The sequence below is a fragment of the Nannobrachium achirus genome (assembly GCF_963921795.1).
Source record: "Nannobrachium achirus genome assembly, chromosome: 20".
NCBI lineage: Eukaryota > Metazoa > Chordata > Actinopteri > Myctophiformes > Myctophidae > Nannobrachium > Nannobrachium achirus.
This window is the reverse complement of record NC_137827.1, coordinates 26,380,597-26,401,537: the sequence shown is the minus strand read 5'-3', so window position 1 is coordinate 26,401,537 and position 20,941 is coordinate 26,380,597. Positions and strand designations below refer to the sequence as shown.

Here is a 20,941-nt window from a genome sequence, read left to right as displayed (position 1 = left end):
TTGTGTATACGCGATCGTTGTCAAAAGTGCCCAATGCCCATCATATATCACTAATGAGTTGAGTCTATCTGTTACGCAACGTTACAGTAATAATAACATCTTCCGTAAACTTTGCAATGCCCCGCCAGGAAAAGCAGAGGCCAATGGAAGCTATGGTGCCTCTCCATTGGCTATTAGCGCTTAATGTCATACGGATGTCATGCTGAAAGCGCCACCTTTGTAAGGGAGATTTTTCCCATGTATTTGTTCAAAAATGGTTACACCACCAGGGGTCGCACTTTGTCATAATAAACGACACAGTTATAATGGCCCCAGTGGAAACGTACGTGGGGCCATTAAGAGTCTTGTCTCTTGTGACTTAATGGAACCCGTTTTAACCTATCAGTCTTTAAGTTGAAGTTGCAAAATAACAATTCAGTGCAGTGAATTGCAATTGCAGTGAATGCCATAGAATTCAAGTCATCTATTTCTGTGTAACACCACTAAAAATATCTGAGGTGAGATGCCTTTTCTTTTCTTCTTAAACGAAATAATATCTTTCTGTATGTACATTTTAGTGGCCCTGTTCCTGTACATGTGCTCAACATCTCTAGCTCAATCAACGTATTTTCATATTCCTCTGACACATGAGCAAGAGTAGCACAATTAAGTAGACCACGGATTTAGGCTACTCTTTTAATCAACCCTAACTGACAATATATAGGCTAATAGGTCAATGATATAGGACTACTTGATAACATCACACACACCAAGGGCAGAGCTCTGTGCTGAGTCTATAGCACAGAGATCTGCCCTTGGTGTGTGTGATATCACACACACATATATGTTATGTGTGACTCTTATAGCCAGTGAGAAGGTGAGGCTATTTTGTGGGTACAGTTTATGGTCTGATTGCTTGACCATGTCAACTTGGGAAGTCTCTTCAGATTCGGACTGTGTAAACATGTGAAGTGACTGATGTCATAGTAGTCAGCCTACTGTCATTTTTGGATTGGTGTCTGCTATAGTGCTACACACACACACACACACACACACACACACACACACACACACACACACACACACACACACACACACACACACACACACACACACACACACACACACACAATATTGGGCGCCTGTGTAAATCATAACCCCTTTGTGGCACCTGATGTTGCAAGATCCTTCCCTGATAATGTTTCATGTGTGTCCTAAACATGGACAAATACAATAAACGCTCACCCCGAAACACGCTCTCCCCAGGTCAAATCCGGCCTCGGAATCCAGACCTCGGAACAGTCTGACCGGTCGAAATTTACAATTTATTAGAATAGAGAACTTTTGATATTTTTAATCAATGTGTCAACATGTAGAAGACATCACAGAATTTTCAACACATTTCTTACACTATTTATTGTAATATTGCCTGCATGCTCAAGCAGAGGAAACATCTTAACGACTAAACACAATGAGTTTTACTTGTACCATCTTTGTTGCTGTCATTAATGTAGCCTACATTATGGATCTTTATCTGAGGCGACTAAAGGGACCAAGTCTCAAAATGATCATAAAGCTTTCTCTGTTGTGGTGTTGCTTTCTAGTATAGCTTTGGTTTGTTATCAAGGTCTGTTCATCTCCAATGTCACTGGCTATTATAAAGTGATCGTCAAGACCTTCCATCATTGTGATGATGGCCCGATCCCAGTTCAAAAAGCCATCTCAAGGTCTCAGATCTTTCACAAACTGCCATAAGTGCAGAAGTGCTCAATAAATACCGCATGAATGAGCACTCATGAATGGCTTGGGGAGCGTGGTAGCTCAGCCAGTGCACTGACCGTCATGCTCCTTCAAATCCAACTCTTGTCATGTATCAGGGGTCTCCCCTATCCCTGCCATATCTCTCATATGTTCATGCTCACCTATATATAAAAAAGCACAACTCCCCTCTCCCCCACCTTTTATTATTACTTTCATTTTTCTTGCAGATGATAAATGCTGTATAAATAAAGTTCATGATGATGATGATGATGATGATCAAAAGTTAAAACATCAACTTCAACTACTTTGAAGAAATATGATGCTGTCAGAGTGTGGACAGTTGTCAACAGAGGCATTTTTGACACGGATAAAGCACTACCATTATGGGCAAAATAAGCTAAGAACCCACCCACATAACACACACACTTTGCCTGTGGGATTCTGCCTGTGGGATTCTGCTGCTCCAAACGATTGCCCTCACAAATGAGCCCGCTGCATCATTTTGAGAAATAGTGTTCTTATGGGCGGTACAGAGGAGAGTAGAGTACACATCAGAGTGCAGGGTATATGAGCACAGCAGAGCGCAGCTAGGGAGGCAGGCACATCCTCCACTGGAGGGATCAAATCTGTACCATCTGACGCTCAAGGATTTACGGGTTTAGTCAAAATTGCTTTTCCCTCTGTGGAGATTAAGCACCGTGGGATGTTTTTCAGTCAGGCCATAGAATAGTCTACAGTGGAGGAGTTGCTTCTGCTGTTGCGGGCGCGTCCTCTCCCTCCTCATCGGCCCCTGGTGCTGAGGAGAATGTCTCAGGAACGCCGAGTGCTGTCGGTCCAAGTTGGGAGCAGATTTTGACTGATAGGAGGAGAGGTCCGTCCTCTGGGGAATGTGCGCCATGCAGTTGGATGCTGTTCTTATGCTGTTCTGCATCTGGTTTGTAGGGGTAGCCGGAAAATCCCCCCAAACACGCGGCCATAAACTGGAGACCTACAAACAAAGCAGGTAATGTAATAGTATGTGGAACAAAATATATATATATACATACTTAAAAGAATAGCATAATTCATTTCTTCACGATTTAGACAGCAGATTGGAAAGAAGAGAGGGAGACCTAAATAAAACCCATGTCTATTTATGTGCTATTGGAAAATGCTGTGTTCTTGCCATAATACTGGTCCAGTAGGATTTTCTTTTAACGTGTAGGTGGTGGCTAATTGCTAATTGCTTTCTTGTTTATGACCCAATGGGTCAAAATATGAGCTGGGCTCATGGTCTGAGCTAAATTAGATCAATTGGTCATATTATGTTATATTTGATAAATGATTGATTCCGTTGATGTTGACATCAAAACTGATTAGGGTAGAGGGTGATGCAGTGAGTGCAGAATGCAGAATGCATGGAGTAAAGTTTTGCACTGAATGAATATGCAGCCTGAAAATTGGCTGCATGTTAAATAGCAATGTATTTTATGTATTATTGGTCTCCTGTACTTTCATTACACTGTCAAATATTATGCCCTAATGAATCAGTTGATTTTCAAACAAATAAGAGTGACAACACATCAGAAAGTTTCCTATCGGAGATTGTATTTTTGCTATAGGATATGTGTGCCAGTTGCAGTCTATTGGGTCTTAAACAAAACGTATCTGCAGAAATGTTGTCACATAAGTCCACGATAACTTGAGTACACAGACTACACTCCTTTTCTATGATGTCCCTTTCACATCCCTGTTGGATAAAAATGCTGTAATGTTAACATCAATCTAAACGCAGAATCCTACTGTGTGAAGAAGTCTTTACATTTAACCCTTGATGAGGGTGATAAATTGGATTTGTTCTTCTCCCATGCAAGCAAAGTAGGGTGCTGTATGCCTTTAGCATCACTATCAGCTTTGAGTGATTTGTACCCACTTAATGTATTCCACAAACCCTTTCATATCATAATCCCCCTGCCATTTCTCTTTTAGACACAGTATCATTCTCCTAACAGCAGCTACAGCACCAGCTATTTATAGATCAGAGGAGAAAAAAAAACTACCAGAAATCTACTCGCTATTAAGATTCTCATCTCTTTCAATGAAATCAACAGAATGTACCCCCACTGTTTGCCACAGACTACACCAACTGTCAGAATGTGTAACTACTGCAAAGAGACAAAAAAGAAAACGACTGACAGACATTTTTGTTAACAGGGATGGTGTATTATTTTTTAACCATACGGTTCTGTTAAATTGCAGTAACTTAAATGAATCTCTGACAGCTGATGATTATCGTGGAGTAAGACTGAAACTATTGTATCTGTGAAAGACATGGGAACAGCCAAATATTTTGCAGTGTCATACTGCACTGCTCATCGTTAAACAATAACCATGTGTGGTGTAGTGCAGTGCATTTGACTTCTTTCTTGCACTCGCTGATCAAATATGCACAAGCTGAAGTCAACATCAGCCTATCATTTGAGACACAACACTCATTCTGAGAATGCAAAGCTAAAGTTTAATAAGCTACATTATTATTTTTCTTTTTCTTTTCTCCAAATGAAATCATTCCATGTTTATATAGGCCTACTGTAAGGACCATATCTTTTTCTCTGTGTGTCCCATTTCCCAAGCCCTCTGCTTGGGGCGTGAAATTGCAATCCTCTTGCGAAGAAAAGCCACTGGATGTGTTGGTGAAATTTACATCATATTACCGACACTAATTCAATTCTTCTTCTGGGCAAAAGAATTCTATGAAGACAAATAGGGAGAAGAGTCTTTGTAAGGAAAGCAGACATGAAGAGATCGAAGTCCAAGATAGGTTAATGCTTTATGTGTGTTTTTGTTACAGCCAGTTACTGATATACTGTACTGTACATCAAGGTTCTGAGCATATTACTGTACCACCAGTGTCAGTAATTTGGGATTTACATCAGATTGACACATTGTCAATAAGAATTTAAAGGAAACCACAAGTGTTCAGGCTTTACTTGTATTTACAAGCCATGGATTTGGCTATCTAAAGCCTAACAATGAAAAACACGTTTTGCTTTGTATTTGCAAAGTGACTCACAATAATACAGCTGGAGGCATTAATGTCTCTGTGGTTGCTGCTTCAGGAATGTAAACCATTAACTTTGAAAGTGTCCCTGCAATGCTCTATTCACCTCACCACCACACAGAGCTGCAGCATTTGGCGTTGTAGAGGAGAGATGGGTCAGAGGGACCAATGAATGAACAGACAGGCAGTCTGTTGTGTGGCGTAGGCAAAGAGTGAGGGGATTGAGGCATTTCTGCCAAGAGGATTAGGAACCAGCTGCTGGGCGAGCAGAGAGCAGTAGCAGTCATTGCCCATCTGAACACAGCAGCCAGCATCTAACTAACTCCAATTTTCTGTCACTCCGTCTGTTTTTTCTTTGGGTCCAATCCCTGCGAGTTTGCCTATTACCTATTGCTCCCTCTCTCTGTCTCTTGTGTCTTTCTTGTCTGTCCTTCAAGCACAATTCTGGCAGCTGCCACGAGGCTGTAGCCATGTCTGTCACAACACACTCTACTACGCCATTAATCCGTTTTAGTGTTTTCGGACACTTGAAAAATCTATCTGTTGTGACCTGGATAATATTCTCTAAAAGGCTATTATACAGATATAGACCTCTGAAACACTGACATGAGTGAGAGTAGGGCTGGCTTTCCTCCAAATAAGATGTGTTTTGGAAAATGCTCTTACAGTATGCCCTTTATGTTTTATGGATAAAATGTCCATGATGCAACTGGATGATCCTTAGGAAGTGACCGCTTTAAAAGAAAATCCCAAAACAAGACAAAGGTCTGGTGACGCATGGCTGTAGTCTTGTGTATACCCAGACGACCCTGCCTACTGATACATCTTGTGACATCTAAATTCAATGAATGGGCAAAAACTGTGCAAAGAACCAGTGCAAATACTTTAGGGTGGTCCTTCTGGTTTGGGACGGTTTCAGAATTGTTTTTCAAAGCAGCAGGTGTATGTTTGTTAGCGCTGGTTCTCCATTAGAAGCCATACATTGCATTTAAATGTCCCCAGATGTATCAGTACTGTACGTAGGTGGAGCTCTCTGATCGCCTGGCTATGCGAGACAACAGTCATCTATGACTATGTAGGCCTATTAGACAAGAATCTGTTCTAAATTTGTCTTGCCTGGTTAGTAACCCTAACCCGATTCAATTATTGTTGACTGCATTATTGCGACCAAAGGTCACAGTTACTATGAGAAACGTCACAGCTTGTCCGTGTTCATCCGGACGTGTAGACGTGTACACATTTTTACAGTCTATGGGTTTGCCGCTCTGACATCATGCTCTGATGTCACTGTGATGTCAGGGGAACCACTCTACCAGAATGGGTTTGTGCTCTGACATCACGCTCTGGCTCCACTGTGATGTCACACTAACAGAATCCCTTTTATGTCCATATATGGAGTTCACTGATGTCATCAATATTAATGATGCCCTGTTAGAGAGATCCCTGTGATGCCAGCAGGAACAAGTAAGCAATTTACCCCGAGTGAGAGGACATTATGCTCTCATAATGTCCGCAGTGAGGGTGTTATCGGACGAGGCGCAGCCGAGTCCGATAACACCCTCACTCAGGACATTATGAGAGCATAATGTCCGACCCCGAGTGGTAAATAGCTTTTCTACCACTTTTTCCCGTATACATGAAAGAAAACACATAGTTGTAACTTGCAAGGATCTTAAGTTACAATCATTATTGCCTATAAAACTTCCGCGAGACAGCAGATAGTTCCACAAACAACATCTTCTACTCACCAACAGATGGCGCCAACTCCATACTAATCCATGCGTCTAGCTTACAGCTAAGCTAACGTCAGTTAGAAGTACCGTTCCGGCCGTAAATAGAGGCTGTTCGCTTCCAGAAAGGCATAGGTTCAGAGAAAAGGGGCTTTAAAGTTGGCGGATTGCATTGGATCCAAATAAATCGGCGACTATAGCATGCACGTTAGTAAACATAGGACCGTTGCCACCGTCATTTGTTGGTTGGGGGAAGTCCCCGGATGTACACTGAGGCGCATTGATCTCGGACACACAACTTTGCGGCAGTTGTCCTCTCATAACCTCCGGAATTTAGCCAATCAGAATCCAGTATTTGAACACGTGACTCGAAAAAGTGGTAGAAATCCCTTTTATGCCCATATATGGAGATATGGAGATCCCTGTGATGCCAGGGGAACAAATCCCTTTTATGCCCATGTATTGAGATCCCTGATGTCCACATCCCTGATGTCCACATCACTGTGGCGCGACCTCTCCCTTTATGGCGAGGTCGCTTGTCGAACTGTCAAAATGAAAGTTAAATATTTCAAAACATACAGTAGGCCTATTATGTGGGAAAATGTGGAAGTACTTACTTGGCCTACTGGCAGTGTATAGAAATGTGGTGCTGATTGGGATAGCAGTTTGCGAGACTAGCCCCGAACAGACAGAAACATAAAAATCAGACAGACAGATCTGGCCCCTTCCAGAGCCACAGCGTAAAAACACAGTGTCTGGGTGGCGCAGGGGGTAGACTCGGGTTCAAACCGTTCAATTCCTCCACAGTGCCCCAAGCTTTGCCAGCCGCTTCGGTGAACACAATTGTCCATGTTCGTGGGTGGGAACACGGTCAGGTGAAAAGAAGCAGCTGGTGACTCCATTGGAGGAGATGTTGTTTTCTACAGCAGTGGTTTTCAAACGTTTTATGCCCAAGGCACGCCAAAGGGCAAGTCAAAATCAAGACACACCTGTATTCATCTATTCATCCGTGCAAAAAGTCCTCTGTAACACGTTGCCATTATAACTCTTATCACTCTGTAAACATTTAGTTTTCATTATTAATACTAAAGTTTAACCACTTCAAAATACCAACATAAAATAGCTTAATCAGAAATAAAACAGGAAAATTAGCATTTCTAGTTTATTGATATTCTTATAATACTACCAATTTGAATTAACAGGTCAAGAAGAGATACCTCAAGGATGGAGGGTGGAGGAGGCCACAAGACGCGAAGGTTAGGTTGTTTAGAAAAAAGAAAATAATAATAAATGATTGTGTATGTGCTGACTCACTTCAATAACAGTTCTCCTTTCTCTTTCAACAGCCCCATTTTTAAACGAAGCCCAGACATGACAAAATCTCCAATGACGAATTCTGAGCAGCTTCTGAGAATAGACGACCATGATTTTACCATGAGACCAGCATTTGGAGGTCAGTAAGCTACTAACCTCTCACATTTAGCACAAATGTGGTATTATCAATGTATAACTCATTTATTCAATATTTCATTTGAATATAAACATAACAGTTCTGGCAATTCATTATCACTCTATTGAATTCTACTGTTGGTTTTGGTTTACTTAACTTGGAGAGAGTTTTGCATGTAGTTTGCAAACATATCATCGTTGTCGGGTGGAAACCTTGTATCTCCAAGTTTAAAATGTGTATGTTCTTTCGCAGAGTGAAGCCCTGCTTCATCGGCATCGCACAACGCCGTCGCACAAAAGTAGTAAAAACAGCAGATCTACAAGCACACAACGCCTCACGGTGCGAGGCGTTGTGTGCTTGTAGATCGTCTGTTCTCACTCGTTTAAATCATTTTTAAAATGAAAAATGCAAAACGAACGGTTTTGGACATACAAGGTTTTCACCCAACAATGACGATATAGTTAACACAAGCCCTTTTCATCATGGAAACATAGATAGCGCGTCTTGATCAGTCTTCAAGATCAGCCGGCCCAGAAATGATTTATCTTGCGGTCACTGGTCCAGTGCAAATGGTCTTGATGAGATTGGACAACTTAGTGACGCCATCCTTGCAAGCTGTGCTGTGTGTGCTAGAAGGCAGAGCTAGAGTTATGGCGGCTGCTCTTAATTAAGAAAAGAGAAAAAACAAGCATTGTTTTTGTTTTTACTATATAAGATGACCGTAATGGGATTTGATTTCACTTGTCATCTTTTATCAGTCTATAGATGTGCCATTTCAAAACTTCACATGTCATGTCATTGGCAAGACAGTAGATTTTCAGGGGATTTGCAGAACTTTGAGCTTGTAGATCAGCTATTTTTGATATTTGTATGACCTTCTCTGGCTTTAAATCTACCTATGAAGGTGCGTTCTGCTTTTCAATGGGAATGGAGTGGTTTCTTGCCATTTGTGAGTTTCTGCAAATATACGCGCCATTCTCCATAAAAATTAGAAAGGCAAAACAGGGAAAGAAACCTGTGGAAAAAATGCATTTGCAGGACATTTGCAGGAAAAGAGCAGTAAACATTGGAAGAGTTGAAGCGGCACATCTGTATATCTATTTATTTGCATTTTTAATGAAATATAATCAAGGACTATTGTGCATGCAAGCTAAATAAAAACTAGGTAAATCAGCAGTTAGGACAATCATGATGGGACAGAGAGAAATCATGTTGGGTCTCTCTGAGCAAACCTAACCTGATGCTACACCAATGGCAGTTTGAATCTGACGGATATAAAAAAAAAAAAGGAGAGCTGTGTGTCATCCGCTGCGTCATCAACTTTGATCCATTGTGACCTAATTGTATTTCTGTACAACTGCAGGATAATGCAGAGCAGAAAAGGCTGAAATAGGTCAGAAGTAGAATCCCAGCCAGGCGGCCAGCAAAAACAGTGCTCCCAATCTGTGAAATGCGCTGTTCTTTTGGACACACTATACAGTCTCCAAAAAACTGCATATACTGTAGTCAGTCACTGCATTGTATGATCCGTTCTTACTTTTACCACAATCAGTGTTATGAGGGGCAGACATTCAGCTAATGTTTACTCTTTCAGGGCCTCCGATTCCTGTTGGGGTAGATGTTCAGGTTGAAAGTCTTGATACCATCTCTGAGGTGGATATGGTAAGTGACTGAGGCTACATGCTTTTTTATTATACATCATATGAACCATTTCTGAAGAATATATTTGACTACATCAGTGTGGTATCTTTTCTTTTTTTCAAACAATGACTTATTTATGCTCCGTTGTACGATGGTTTCGTGCACCGAAAATGACAGACCTATTCATGGGTTGCATTTGTAGTCCTAAACCGGCCATATTGAGGACCAACACAGGTGTTCAATTTGTCTGATTGGCATAGAACTAATGTTCTACGTTAATCAAAACACCTGTGTTGGTCCTCAAAATGGCTGGTGTAGGACTACAAATGCAACCCATGAATAAGCTTGTGAGCTTTCAACTTTTGTACACGGTCATACAACGAAGTATAAATCGGGCTTCATACCTCTGATCTTGATCAATGCCTTTGTTTCCTGTGTAGGACTTCACTATGACACTGTATCTGCGTCACTACTGGAAGGACGAGCGCCTGGCGTTCCCCAGCACCAACAACCAGAGCATGACCTTCGACAGTCGGCTAGTTAAGAAGATCTGGGTTCCTGACATGTTCTTTGTTCACTCCAAGAGGTCCTTCATCCATGACACCACCACGGACAATGTCATGCTGAGGGTGTACCCTGACGGCAACGTGCTCTACAGCCTCAGGTAGAAGGTCCAGGGGCGTCATAAGGGGGGGGGGGGGAGTGGCCCTAGTGGCCCTAGTAACTGAGTTACTAAGTATTTTACTTTAGCTATAGAAAATAGAAGATATACAAGCTCACAGTGCCGCGCTGCGAGCTTGTAGATCTGCTATTTTTGAAAAGTTGTGAAAATATGTACAAATCTTTGAATATGTTTTAAGCGAACATTTTTAACTACATTTTTGCTTCTGGGGGGGTCACATGAAAAAGTTTGAGCACCACTGACATAGAAACATAGGTTTTGAAATATTCAAAGACTTGCACAGACTTGAGCTTGTAGATCTGCTATTTTTTATCCCTAACCCTGAAGCACAAAATAATGCGTAATAATGCGTTCCCAGTCTAAATGGGTTAAACCCCCTCCCCCTATGAAGAACATTCATGGGGGGCCCACAGTGACTCCTTGTACCCAGGGCCCAGAATTTGGTGCGACACCCCTGAGAAGATCAACCCTTCTTTTTCTTGCTTTAGTCAGACGAGGAGCAGTGATATGCACCTCTTTGGAGCGCATGTCATTGTGTTTATTTTCTTTCAATAGCACTGAAATAGATTTTTTTGCTTGTTTTAGTGTTTAGTGCTTTTCATGGGCTGAATAATAATACATCACACAGTAAGATTGTAATTTGTCAAATACAATATTGTTCTTTATGTCACACTATTATTCAGGTACTGTATGTATGCTATGTATAGATTATTTGTATAAATATGCTGTTTGCTTGTCCACAAATGCTATGTTTGTTATTTACTTGCATGTGACTGTTCACTTGGAACTTCATGCACATGTTAGCTGAGGCTGACCTCTACATTTTGTTCCTATAGGGTCACTGTCACTGCCATGTGCAACATGGATCTTAGCCGCTTCCCTCTCGACACACAGACCTGCTCACTGGAGATAGAGAGCTGTGAGTCATTTGGTACAATTACAAAACACTTTTGTTTGTCCGAGAAAATCAAAATTATCGTTGTTGTCGGGTGGAAAACTTGTATGTCCAAAAAAGTAGATCGGCTGTTTTCACTGCTTCTGTGCAATGGCCTTGTATGACGATGAAGCAGATTTACTTTGTGGAAAAAACGTACAAATTTGAAACTTGGAGATACGCGGTTTCAGCCCGACAACGACAATATACAGGTTGCATGAGCTGCATATGACTAAAAATAAAAAATTACTTAGTAGTTAAGTCAGTATTACTAACTACTAGTGTATTTGCGTGTCTTCCCTCCAGATGCGTACACTGACGATGACCTAATGCTCTACTGGAAGAAGGGCAATGAGTCTTTGAACACGGATGAAAGGATATCTCTGTCCCAGTTCCTCATCCAGAAGTTCCACACCACCACAAAGCTGGCATTTTACAGCAGCACAGGTATTTTGCAACACAGGCAATTCCTAAATGCAAATCAATGGGTGTAGTTTTAATTGTAATTATTTAACTATTTTAATTCAACTCTGGTCAGAGCATCTACTTTACATTCAAATGATGTAGGGAAGCAACAGTAAAAGACGCGAATTGATTTAATTGATTATAAAAATTGATAATTGATAATAAAATAATGAATTTTGGGGAATATTTTAAAAAATCCTTCTAAAATGTTCAAAATGACCTAAAATATGTTAAAAGATATACAAAAAATAGCAGATCTAGCTCACAACATTTGCAATGCAATGTTTTTTCCCCCAACACTGTTGTACAATTAATAAGTATAAAATAATATAAAAGGTAAATCAGATATTACATTTGACAAATCCAAAAAAGTAATTGGTAGAATAATCGCTATGAAAATAATCGATAGTTCCAGCCCTAAAATGATGTTCCAACTAGAAGCAGTGCTCTTCCGAGCACAGGTCTCCACCAGGTAAAGTAGGTCCTGGTGGCGCTAAATGTGTCTTCTTTGGACTTTAACGGCAATGTGACACTGCACGCATGATTTGAGGCTTTTTGTTCCAAAAATTAGTTTGGCAAAAGTCAACCTGCTGGTGGCGCTATAACAGGCCAATGTGAAAAGGGTGGCATTTGTTCCTTGACCTAGTGGGAATGTGCGTGCAGAAATTCTCTGTAATGACAAGCTGCGTTCATCATTTAATAATTTTGTTCAAAATGGACCAATCCTGCAAACTTTGGAAGCCAAAGTTAGCCAATTAGGATGGAATATGAAATATCTGACAGATCCGTCTTGATCACATGACTGTAGAGATACTGTGTACTGATTTGCATGATTTTTGGATAGAATCTCAAGGAATAATAGGAGAAAATGTGTTTTACATAAGTCGGCCTCCTGGTGGCGCTATAAAAGGCAGATGTGAAAAATGCAGGGCAAAGGTTTTTCCTTGGCCTCTAGGGAGTGCACATACAACGTTGTACACGGATCAGTGGAGTTATAGGTAAAAACACGAATCGGCCTGTTATAGCGCCACCATGAGGCTGATTAGATTTTTTTAGTGTAATTTATTCCTCTGTCTATTGGGGATGTGCATGCACAATTTCACCAAAATCGCACACTGCGTTCATGATTTCTGGCTTTGACCAATCCTGCAAATTTTGGAAGCTAGTTTTAGCCAATCAGGATGGAATATGGAAAATCAGACAAATCCATGTCGATCACATTACTGTAGAGATACTGTACCGATTTGCGTGATTTTTGGACAGAATCTGTAGGAGTACTGGCAAAAGTAAATTTTACAAAAATCTGCCTCCTGGTGGCGCTAGAACAGGCCCATGAGAAAAAATTGGGGCAGAGGTTCGGAATTGGTATCCAGGGAGTGTGTGTGCACAGTTTGGCAGCGACCGGGTCAACGGTACCAGAGATTAGCTGGTAATGGACGGATGGACGGACGCCCGGACGGTCGGAGGCGAAAACATAGTCTCTCACATGCCTTTCGGCTGGTGGAGACAAATATGTGAATGTGTGCAGCCTAAAAAAAGTCACAACATTCCATGATTGCTCACTTGTTCAGTTTCTGTTACTTGTACGTAGCATGAGGAACCGAATAGAACAGTGCACCACTTCCATTGAACTCAATATGATATAAAAAAATTATTTTTTGCCTCTATTTTTTGTGTAATTCTGTGTTAATTCCTATAAACAACAACAACAACACGTGTTTATAGTGGTGCTGATAGATTCTGTGTTGAGAGATTAGATGTCCCCAAACATGTGGAATGGTATCCCTTTATCCACAAGTTTCCAACGTCCCATCGTGCATTGTGCAGAAGGTGTGCGGCAGTTCTGGCATCGCAGCCGAGTGTGATCTAGAAGCTCACAACAGTTGCAACTGCGACGCGACGTGAGCTTGTATGTCAGCTGTTCTCCGGATGTGTCCCACACATAATGCTACAGTAAATTCTCGTGGAAACAGGTGGATATAAAATATAGATTATTGGGAAATAAATGTGAATTATCTTTGCACTCTACCAATAAAATAAAATACAATACACCATGCCCAGACATAAATTGTTCATGTTCTTTTGAATCATATTACTACCAGATTCTCAATCATATTACTGGGCAGCTAACATGCATAACATTGTGCTGGACCTTGGACACACATAATAATTGGATTCAGCAAGAGCTAACTCTTGTCATCCTTGTGCATAAAGTCACTGGTGTGTGGCGAGCACATCCATTAAACCGAGACAGCACTGCTCTAAACCCATATAACACTTTGGAAATGTGGCAACAAATTAGACAGCAGTTGGACTTCTCTCCCACTAGCTATACCTAAAAATAAACCCTTTCAACCAGCCAAGATGGAGCAAGATCTGCAGAACGGCACAGACAATGTCTATCCTGTCTGTGTCACTTTTATGTTGATGGCCTGTTTGATAGCTTTGCACCATGGACGTGCAGAGAATGTTAGAGAGGCAGGGGCTGAAATTTCTAAAGGGGCATTTTGGTGAAAATATAAAAAATTGCAGACCTCCAAGTTCACAACGCGTTGATCTGCGACGCACTGTGAGCTTGGAGGTCGGCTATTTTTGGTACTTGATACCTGAATATACTATATACTGAACTGAATATACTGAACTAAGCATAATCAAGTGAATACTGGAGATACTGATGTAACAGCATAGATTTATACACAGAGAGGGCAATCTTTCAACATAAGATGCAATTCTCTTGAATGCTGCCTTCAGGTATGGCATGGAAAGAGGGCGTATGCATTTCTTTCGCCATAGTGAAAACTGCATTCATGGTCTGGAGAGGGCACTTTTTAGTACAGGCAGATACAAGGGCAGGGGCTCTAGCCCCCTTTGATGTCTATGTGTGCACGTGCCTGCTTTGCACAATTACATTCCACATTCATCCTTCAGCACTGGAATCTGTTTTTGGCATTTCCAAATTCTTAACTTTGCTAACCTAAAACCAACACCTTAGTATTTCTGAAAGGCTCTGTCACCCTTGGACATCGACCATATTTTTGAGCGGTGGTCACAACGCTCCTATACGTGGCCGTGTGTGTGGGTCTGTCTGTCTGTCTGTCTGTCTGCGTGTCTGTCTGTCTGTCTGTCTGTAGCCTGCAGTAACCTTTTCTGACCACACATGTTAAGGGAGGGGCGCTGTTGTTCAGGCCAGGCCAGACCAGGCACACACACACACACACACACACACGCACACACACACACACACACACACACACACACACACACACACACACACACACACACACACACACACAGGGGGGAAGGGGGGGGGGGGGGGGGGGGGGGGGGGGACCACCGCTCAGTTCACACGGGTGTGATTTTTTAGTAGTTGCTGATTCAGAAAAGGTCGTATTTCTTCCATATATGTTTTATCAGCATTGACTGACTTCCCCTGCTCTTCATAAGATCAAGGTTGGGAGACTGAACTGCTGATTTTAGTTCAGCATGCTAATACTGTGAAACCTTACCTGCTTTTAGAGAAGCTTAAGGACATGAGTGTTATAACTACCCAGATTAAACACTTGTATGGTGTGAGCAGTCAGATCATGCCAATGTTCTATCCTATAGAGAACATATAGAGAACATATACTGTACAGTACATACAGTAGTAGGTACAGAATTACAGCATGGTTTGGAAACCTAACAATGCAACTGAAAAGCAGGCTTACCAGCATAAACAACAAAATAGCTACATGTATGAAGGTAATAGCTAGGAAAGAAGATTATGAGCCCATACAGAACATGTACGAGGAGGTAGTCATGAAAGAAGCAACACAAATCTTTTCAGACTCTCAACATTTCCTTTTCTCTGAATATGAACCTATGCCCTCAGGAGAAGACTCTGTGTGCCACATTAAACCGCTTTAAGCTATCATTTGTTCCAGCCTCTATTAAGCTGCTGAACTAATGCTAAATCTTAGAGCAATAGAGCAATGTGCAATAAATAAGCACTTAGCACTTTTGCACTTTAATTTCTTACAGCTGGCTGAACTGTTGATTGATTTTAGTTCAGCATTTAATACAGTGAAACCTTACCTGCTTTTAGAGAAGCTTAAGGAGATGAGTTTTAACACTACTCAGAATAGATGCTTTTATTCTTTAACTAATAGGACACCGAAAGTGAAGGTCACTGAGAAACTGTCAAAGATCAAATACAGCAATGCAGGGGAGCCGCACAGTATATAATTATAATTTATAATAATTTTATAAGTAACATTTGCTCAACATTATGAGCCTTCTCCACAAAGATGCATGGACCCTTCTGTGTACCACGGTGTGACCACTAACCATCAACAATTTTATCAAAACACAGGAAATTGTCCTTGATCCAAGGCAAGTCACTGACCATGAGACAGAAGCTATCAAAAGCCAGACGATCCTTCAGGTGTCCTTGTATAAATACATGGGTGTCCCCATAAACATCCTTCTTTCCTGGAAAACACACATTAATACTCTGTAACAGATTGCCACAGAGACCTTGCTTTCTAAGACATTTGAGGCATTATGGCGTGATAGAGAGAGAATATAGATACAGAATTACAGAATGTTCGGAAACCTAAAGCAATTGAAAAGCAGGCTTACCAGCCTGCACAAAACAGCTAAGGTAAAAGGGAGGAAGACTATGAGCCCATGTGAGCAGGCAGGGCATGAAACAAGAAACTAAAATAATTGTTTTCAGCATCCCCTCTGAATACAAACATCTGCCCTCAGAAAGACTCCATGTGCCAAAATGCAAATTAAACTGCTTGAAGCTATTTTTGTTCCAGCCTCTATTAAAGGGGTATTTCACTTTAAAACACTTCTGGGGTAATTTTAACGTCTACTCTGGCTTGTATGCACACCCCAGACAGCTTTATATATTTAGATATTTGACATTCACCATGATATTTGATATTCACCAGAACTAGACAATGGCTATAGGATGGGCGTGTGTCTGATAAAATGAATATCACATTTCTAAATATTGAATCAGGCAACTTAAAAACTGTCTGGGGTCCACACAAAAGCAAGAGCAGACGTTAAAATGATGATGTGTGATGATGTGTTTTAATATGAAATGCCCCTTTAAGCTGCTGAACTCTAATGCTAAATCTTAGTGCATAGAGCAATGTGTAAGAAGCACTTTTGCACTTAAATTCTTACAGCTTCCTATTTTAAGCCACCATGTATTTTGAAATGTCTCTTTTATGTTTTGTTTTGTTGTGTTGTTGATGTTTTCCATGTGAAGCAATGGACTGCAGCACTGTAGATCGATTCCCCCTCTGAGAAATGTTTACCCAAACTCCTTAACTGAGTATCACTTTTTCCGATGGTGGGGCGATGCATAAAATGTGATAAACTCATCCTCCTCTTGGTGAAGGCTTAGCCTCACCGAATTCACACTATTTCGTAGGATCCATTTTAGTAAAGCTAGATTATCGAAGATTTATAGAACCCTCTCTGATATCTGTGACAGATGCTCTCCGGCATCAGCAGATTTGACTCATATATTCTGGCCACGCCCAAGCTTGATGGAATACTCAAGGTTTTTGTTTAAGGTGTGGCTCTGTAAATAAAAGGCTAGCCGTCTGTAAGAGGGTCTGTCTGTGAGTGTATCGACTTTCTGTGTGTCTGTTTGTCTGGAGTTAATCTCGACAAACCGCAACACATTTCTTGTTTGTGCTAAATCTTCAAACTAACAACTAAAGCTGTCCTCGTGGAGGAAAAAGTACAAATTTGGCTCTGATATGTACTGTAGTGACGTAGAAACTTTAGGTCTAACAAACTGAAAATACTAAAGTAAAGTAAATGTCCCCCATAATTGTACAGTACTTGAGTAACTATATGTACTTTGTTAACTTCCATCACTATATGGGAACCATACCTGTATTGGAGCTCGTCTTGTTGATCTTATATCAGAGATATTAGAACTGACTCTCTATGCTGTTTTGATGTTTCTGAGGAGGGTGTTATACGGACTGCTAAACAAACTAATAATCTCCTTTTTCTATTTCATTACCTGCCATTAAATTCTCCTCTTATTGAAAAAAAGCTCCCCCCCCAAGCACAATGGTTATAGGTTTTAAAGTAATGTCTGGAACTGGAAATTAAATTGGCTTTTTTATATACAGTACACTTGCAGCCTCTTGGCCGTAAGATGAAGTATAATATATATATATATATATATATATATATATATATATATATATATATATATTGATTATAATAATTAGTAGTACAAATCTAGTGTTCTGTGCATACTAATTGGTGGTTTCCTCTCTCTCTAGGCTGGTACAATCGACTGTACATCCATTTCACCCTGAGACGACACATCTTTTTCTTCCTGCTACAGACCTACTTCCCTGCCACACTGATGGTCATGTTATCATGGGTCTCCTTCTGGATTGATCGCAGGGCTGTCCCTGCCAGAGTCCCGTTAGGTAAGCCAGTGATGCTCAACCTGTGGGCCGTGAGGATATTGCAAGTGGACCCCAAATAATTGACAAAATACTAAGATATGAATAGTAATATAACATATAAAAAAAAAGATATATGTGAAAGTCATAATGTTTCCTCAAAACCTTGAAAAGTGTTCATCCTTCTTTGTGATACTGCTAAAAAGGAACTTAGGAAAGTATACTACGTTAGTTCCATAAGATAATCGATTGATTGATCATAACATGCTCTGAAAATGAACGAGACTCACCCATCTGACCAGCCTATCGGCTGCCGTGTTAAGTGGGCCCTTATCCAGAAGAGGTTGAGAACCACTGAGGTAAGCGACTCTCCAAATCTGAGCTTCGCATCTCAAACAAGTTCTAACACTACAGCAAGTCTTCAGACAGGCACTCACTGAATTACATTTTGATGCAGGGCACGGCACACTACTCGGATGTGGTGTGGCGGCACATACCGAACGGCAATCAGAGCCTTAGTAAATACATGCATTTATATGCATTGGTCAAAGAGGCAGTGTACAGTGACATTGAGTGAAACAAAACAACCCCGTAACATGATACCACTGTGGGTCCCATTAATGAGGAAGTGATCACTGGCAGTTTTTGTCACAGTGCGTTTGGTATTAATGTTAGGATTATTTCTGTCTATAATCGTTGGATTACCCAAATTCTGAAGGATCAAATGTCCTGTATACATATTCTTAGGATATGAAATACTAAATGAGGGCAAAGATTCAGTAGAGCAAAGATAAAGGTACTGTAAATCTCATTTAGGGACGTTTTGGGTGGAGCCAAATACTGTTTCCTATTTATTGAATAGTGACCAATCGGCACATGCTTATATCTCGCTCCTTTAACGCTACCTCTCCCAGGGAAAATAAAGGCTGGGTATGCGGCCAAGTGCAAGCCTGGCTTGCACTTGTAGGATGCCCCTGCTTTGCAGAGTCCCTAGGCACTTTGTATTTTTAACATAACGACCTGTGTTTTCAAAATCATGTATCAGACAACAGTACAACTAAGCTATTACTCTTATTAATATTATTCTTTGTTATCCTGTTCAGGCATCACTACAGTGCTGACCATGTCCACCATCATCACTGGCGTCAATGCCTCCATGCCTCGTGTGTCCTACATCAAAGCGGTGGACATCTACCTCTGGGTCAGTTTTGTCTTTGTCTTCCTGTCGGTGATAGAGTATGCAGCGGTCAACTACCTCTCTACTGTACAGGAGAGGAAAGAGAGGAAACTAAGGGAGAGAGTGAGTACCATTTAATGTGGTTTCCCTATGACAGATCATTAAGCAGCAGCACATCCACTAAAGCAGTGGTTCTCAACCTGTGGGTCAGGACCCCCAGGGGAGTCCCCAAATTATTTTGGGGGGGTCCCCAGATGATTAACTTATACGTGCAACATTGTTTTCTCACTCAACAGTAAACAAGCCAGTCATAAGGTCTAAATGTATAGACTTATAGGGTACCTACACATTTCTAATACAATTTAAGGACTTCTTAATACCTCTAAGATGACGAATTAAACATTGTCAAAATTGTCAAATATTAGAGGCAGAAATTGTGAAAAAAGATCTGCTATTTTCACAATAGAACCGTGTTATACAAAATGTAATGCCTCAACTCTTAGTGCTCGTCGGGGAGGGGGGGGGGGTCCCCAGTTAAAACGTGACTATTTTGTGGGTCGCGGCATGAGGTTGAAAACCACTGCACTAGAGCAGTGTTTCTTTTTTCTTTTTCAGTTAAAACATAAAAAAAAGATATACTGTATATCTAAATCAAAGAAATGCCATATAATGAAAAAGCGTCGTGAGGTAGATCGGCTATTTTCATTAGTTTGGGTCCCAGGATGACATCAAATTTCCTCTTTTGGTTCTCAAGCTATAAGGTTTGGCAACCGCTGCACTAGAGAAGCTTCAAATAACAAATGTAAAAAAAAAAAAATCTTTTGATCAGACCGCTTATACTGTGAAAGGAGCAAACAGTCCTGGAATTTGCTAAACATAAACAAAAAATGCCTAAACCGGTAAATATAGTTCTTTCATAATGCTCTTGGAATATGTAAAGTTATTTTAGGATTAACTATTCATTGTATCAACCCTCATTTTCTCTACCTCTGCCAAATGTTTATGGCATATGGAACCAAATCGCCCAAATTCCTGTAAGCTATCTTTGTCTTCCTGTGAAAACCGAAAACAGTGCTGCTGCGAAGTGTTGTGAGCTTTTTCAGTGTGATAAGATGTGCATCCAAGTATAAATTAGGCTTTAGGACTATTTCCCTAGCACAAATATTTCATAATATGCCAAATCTATTTAAATACACAAAATGTTCTATCCAACAAATGCACACATTCTTATTTCATTTTCTGAAATAGGAATTAATACATTTTTTGGAGTCCTTTTTAAATCCTGATTACCTGTTTTTGTACCTCCCTTCTCCAACAGCTGCCTTGTACATGTGGCATCGGAAACCCTGATGACATGATGATGGATCCCCAAATCACAGGATATGGCGCCATGGACATCAACAACACAGGGAATTATGGGATGCCAGAGAACGGTGGCCGCCAGGAGAGAATGTTGGCCCAGGTGGCATTGAATGACCCTCACATCGCCAGTCACGTCAAGCCATCCAGGGGCTATGTGAACATTTGGATAGATACCCATGCTATAGACAAGTACTCACGGGTCATCTTTCCAGGGGCATATGTACTCTTTAATATAATCTACTGGTCCATCTATTCATAACCCTGGGTCCAGGAGAACGTCTAGAGG

At 40.9% G+C, this 20,941-nt stretch overlaps 1 protein-coding gene across 1 annotated transcript; it reads left to right on the top strand.

The window, feature by feature from the left end:
- Positions 1 to 2,627: 2,627 nt before the first annotated feature.
- LOC308305743 (gamma-aminobutyric acid receptor subunit rho-1-like) lies at positions 2,628 to 20,914 on the top strand (the record flags this gene model as incomplete). The annotated part of the gene is made up of 10 exons (XM_080750600.1): positions 2,628 to 2,743; positions 7,713 to 7,766; positions 7,857 to 7,963; positions 9,555 to 9,622; positions 10,042 to 10,265; positions 11,120 to 11,202; positions 11,524 to 11,664; positions 17,988 to 18,140; positions 19,220 to 19,416; positions 20,612 to 20,914. 10 exons carry the CDS (start codon positions 2,628 to 2,630, stop codon positions 20,912 to 20,914), a joined length of 1,446 nt encoding a protein of 481 aa, XP_080606726.1.
- Between the last annotated feature and the right edge of the window lie 27 nt (positions 20,915 to 20,941).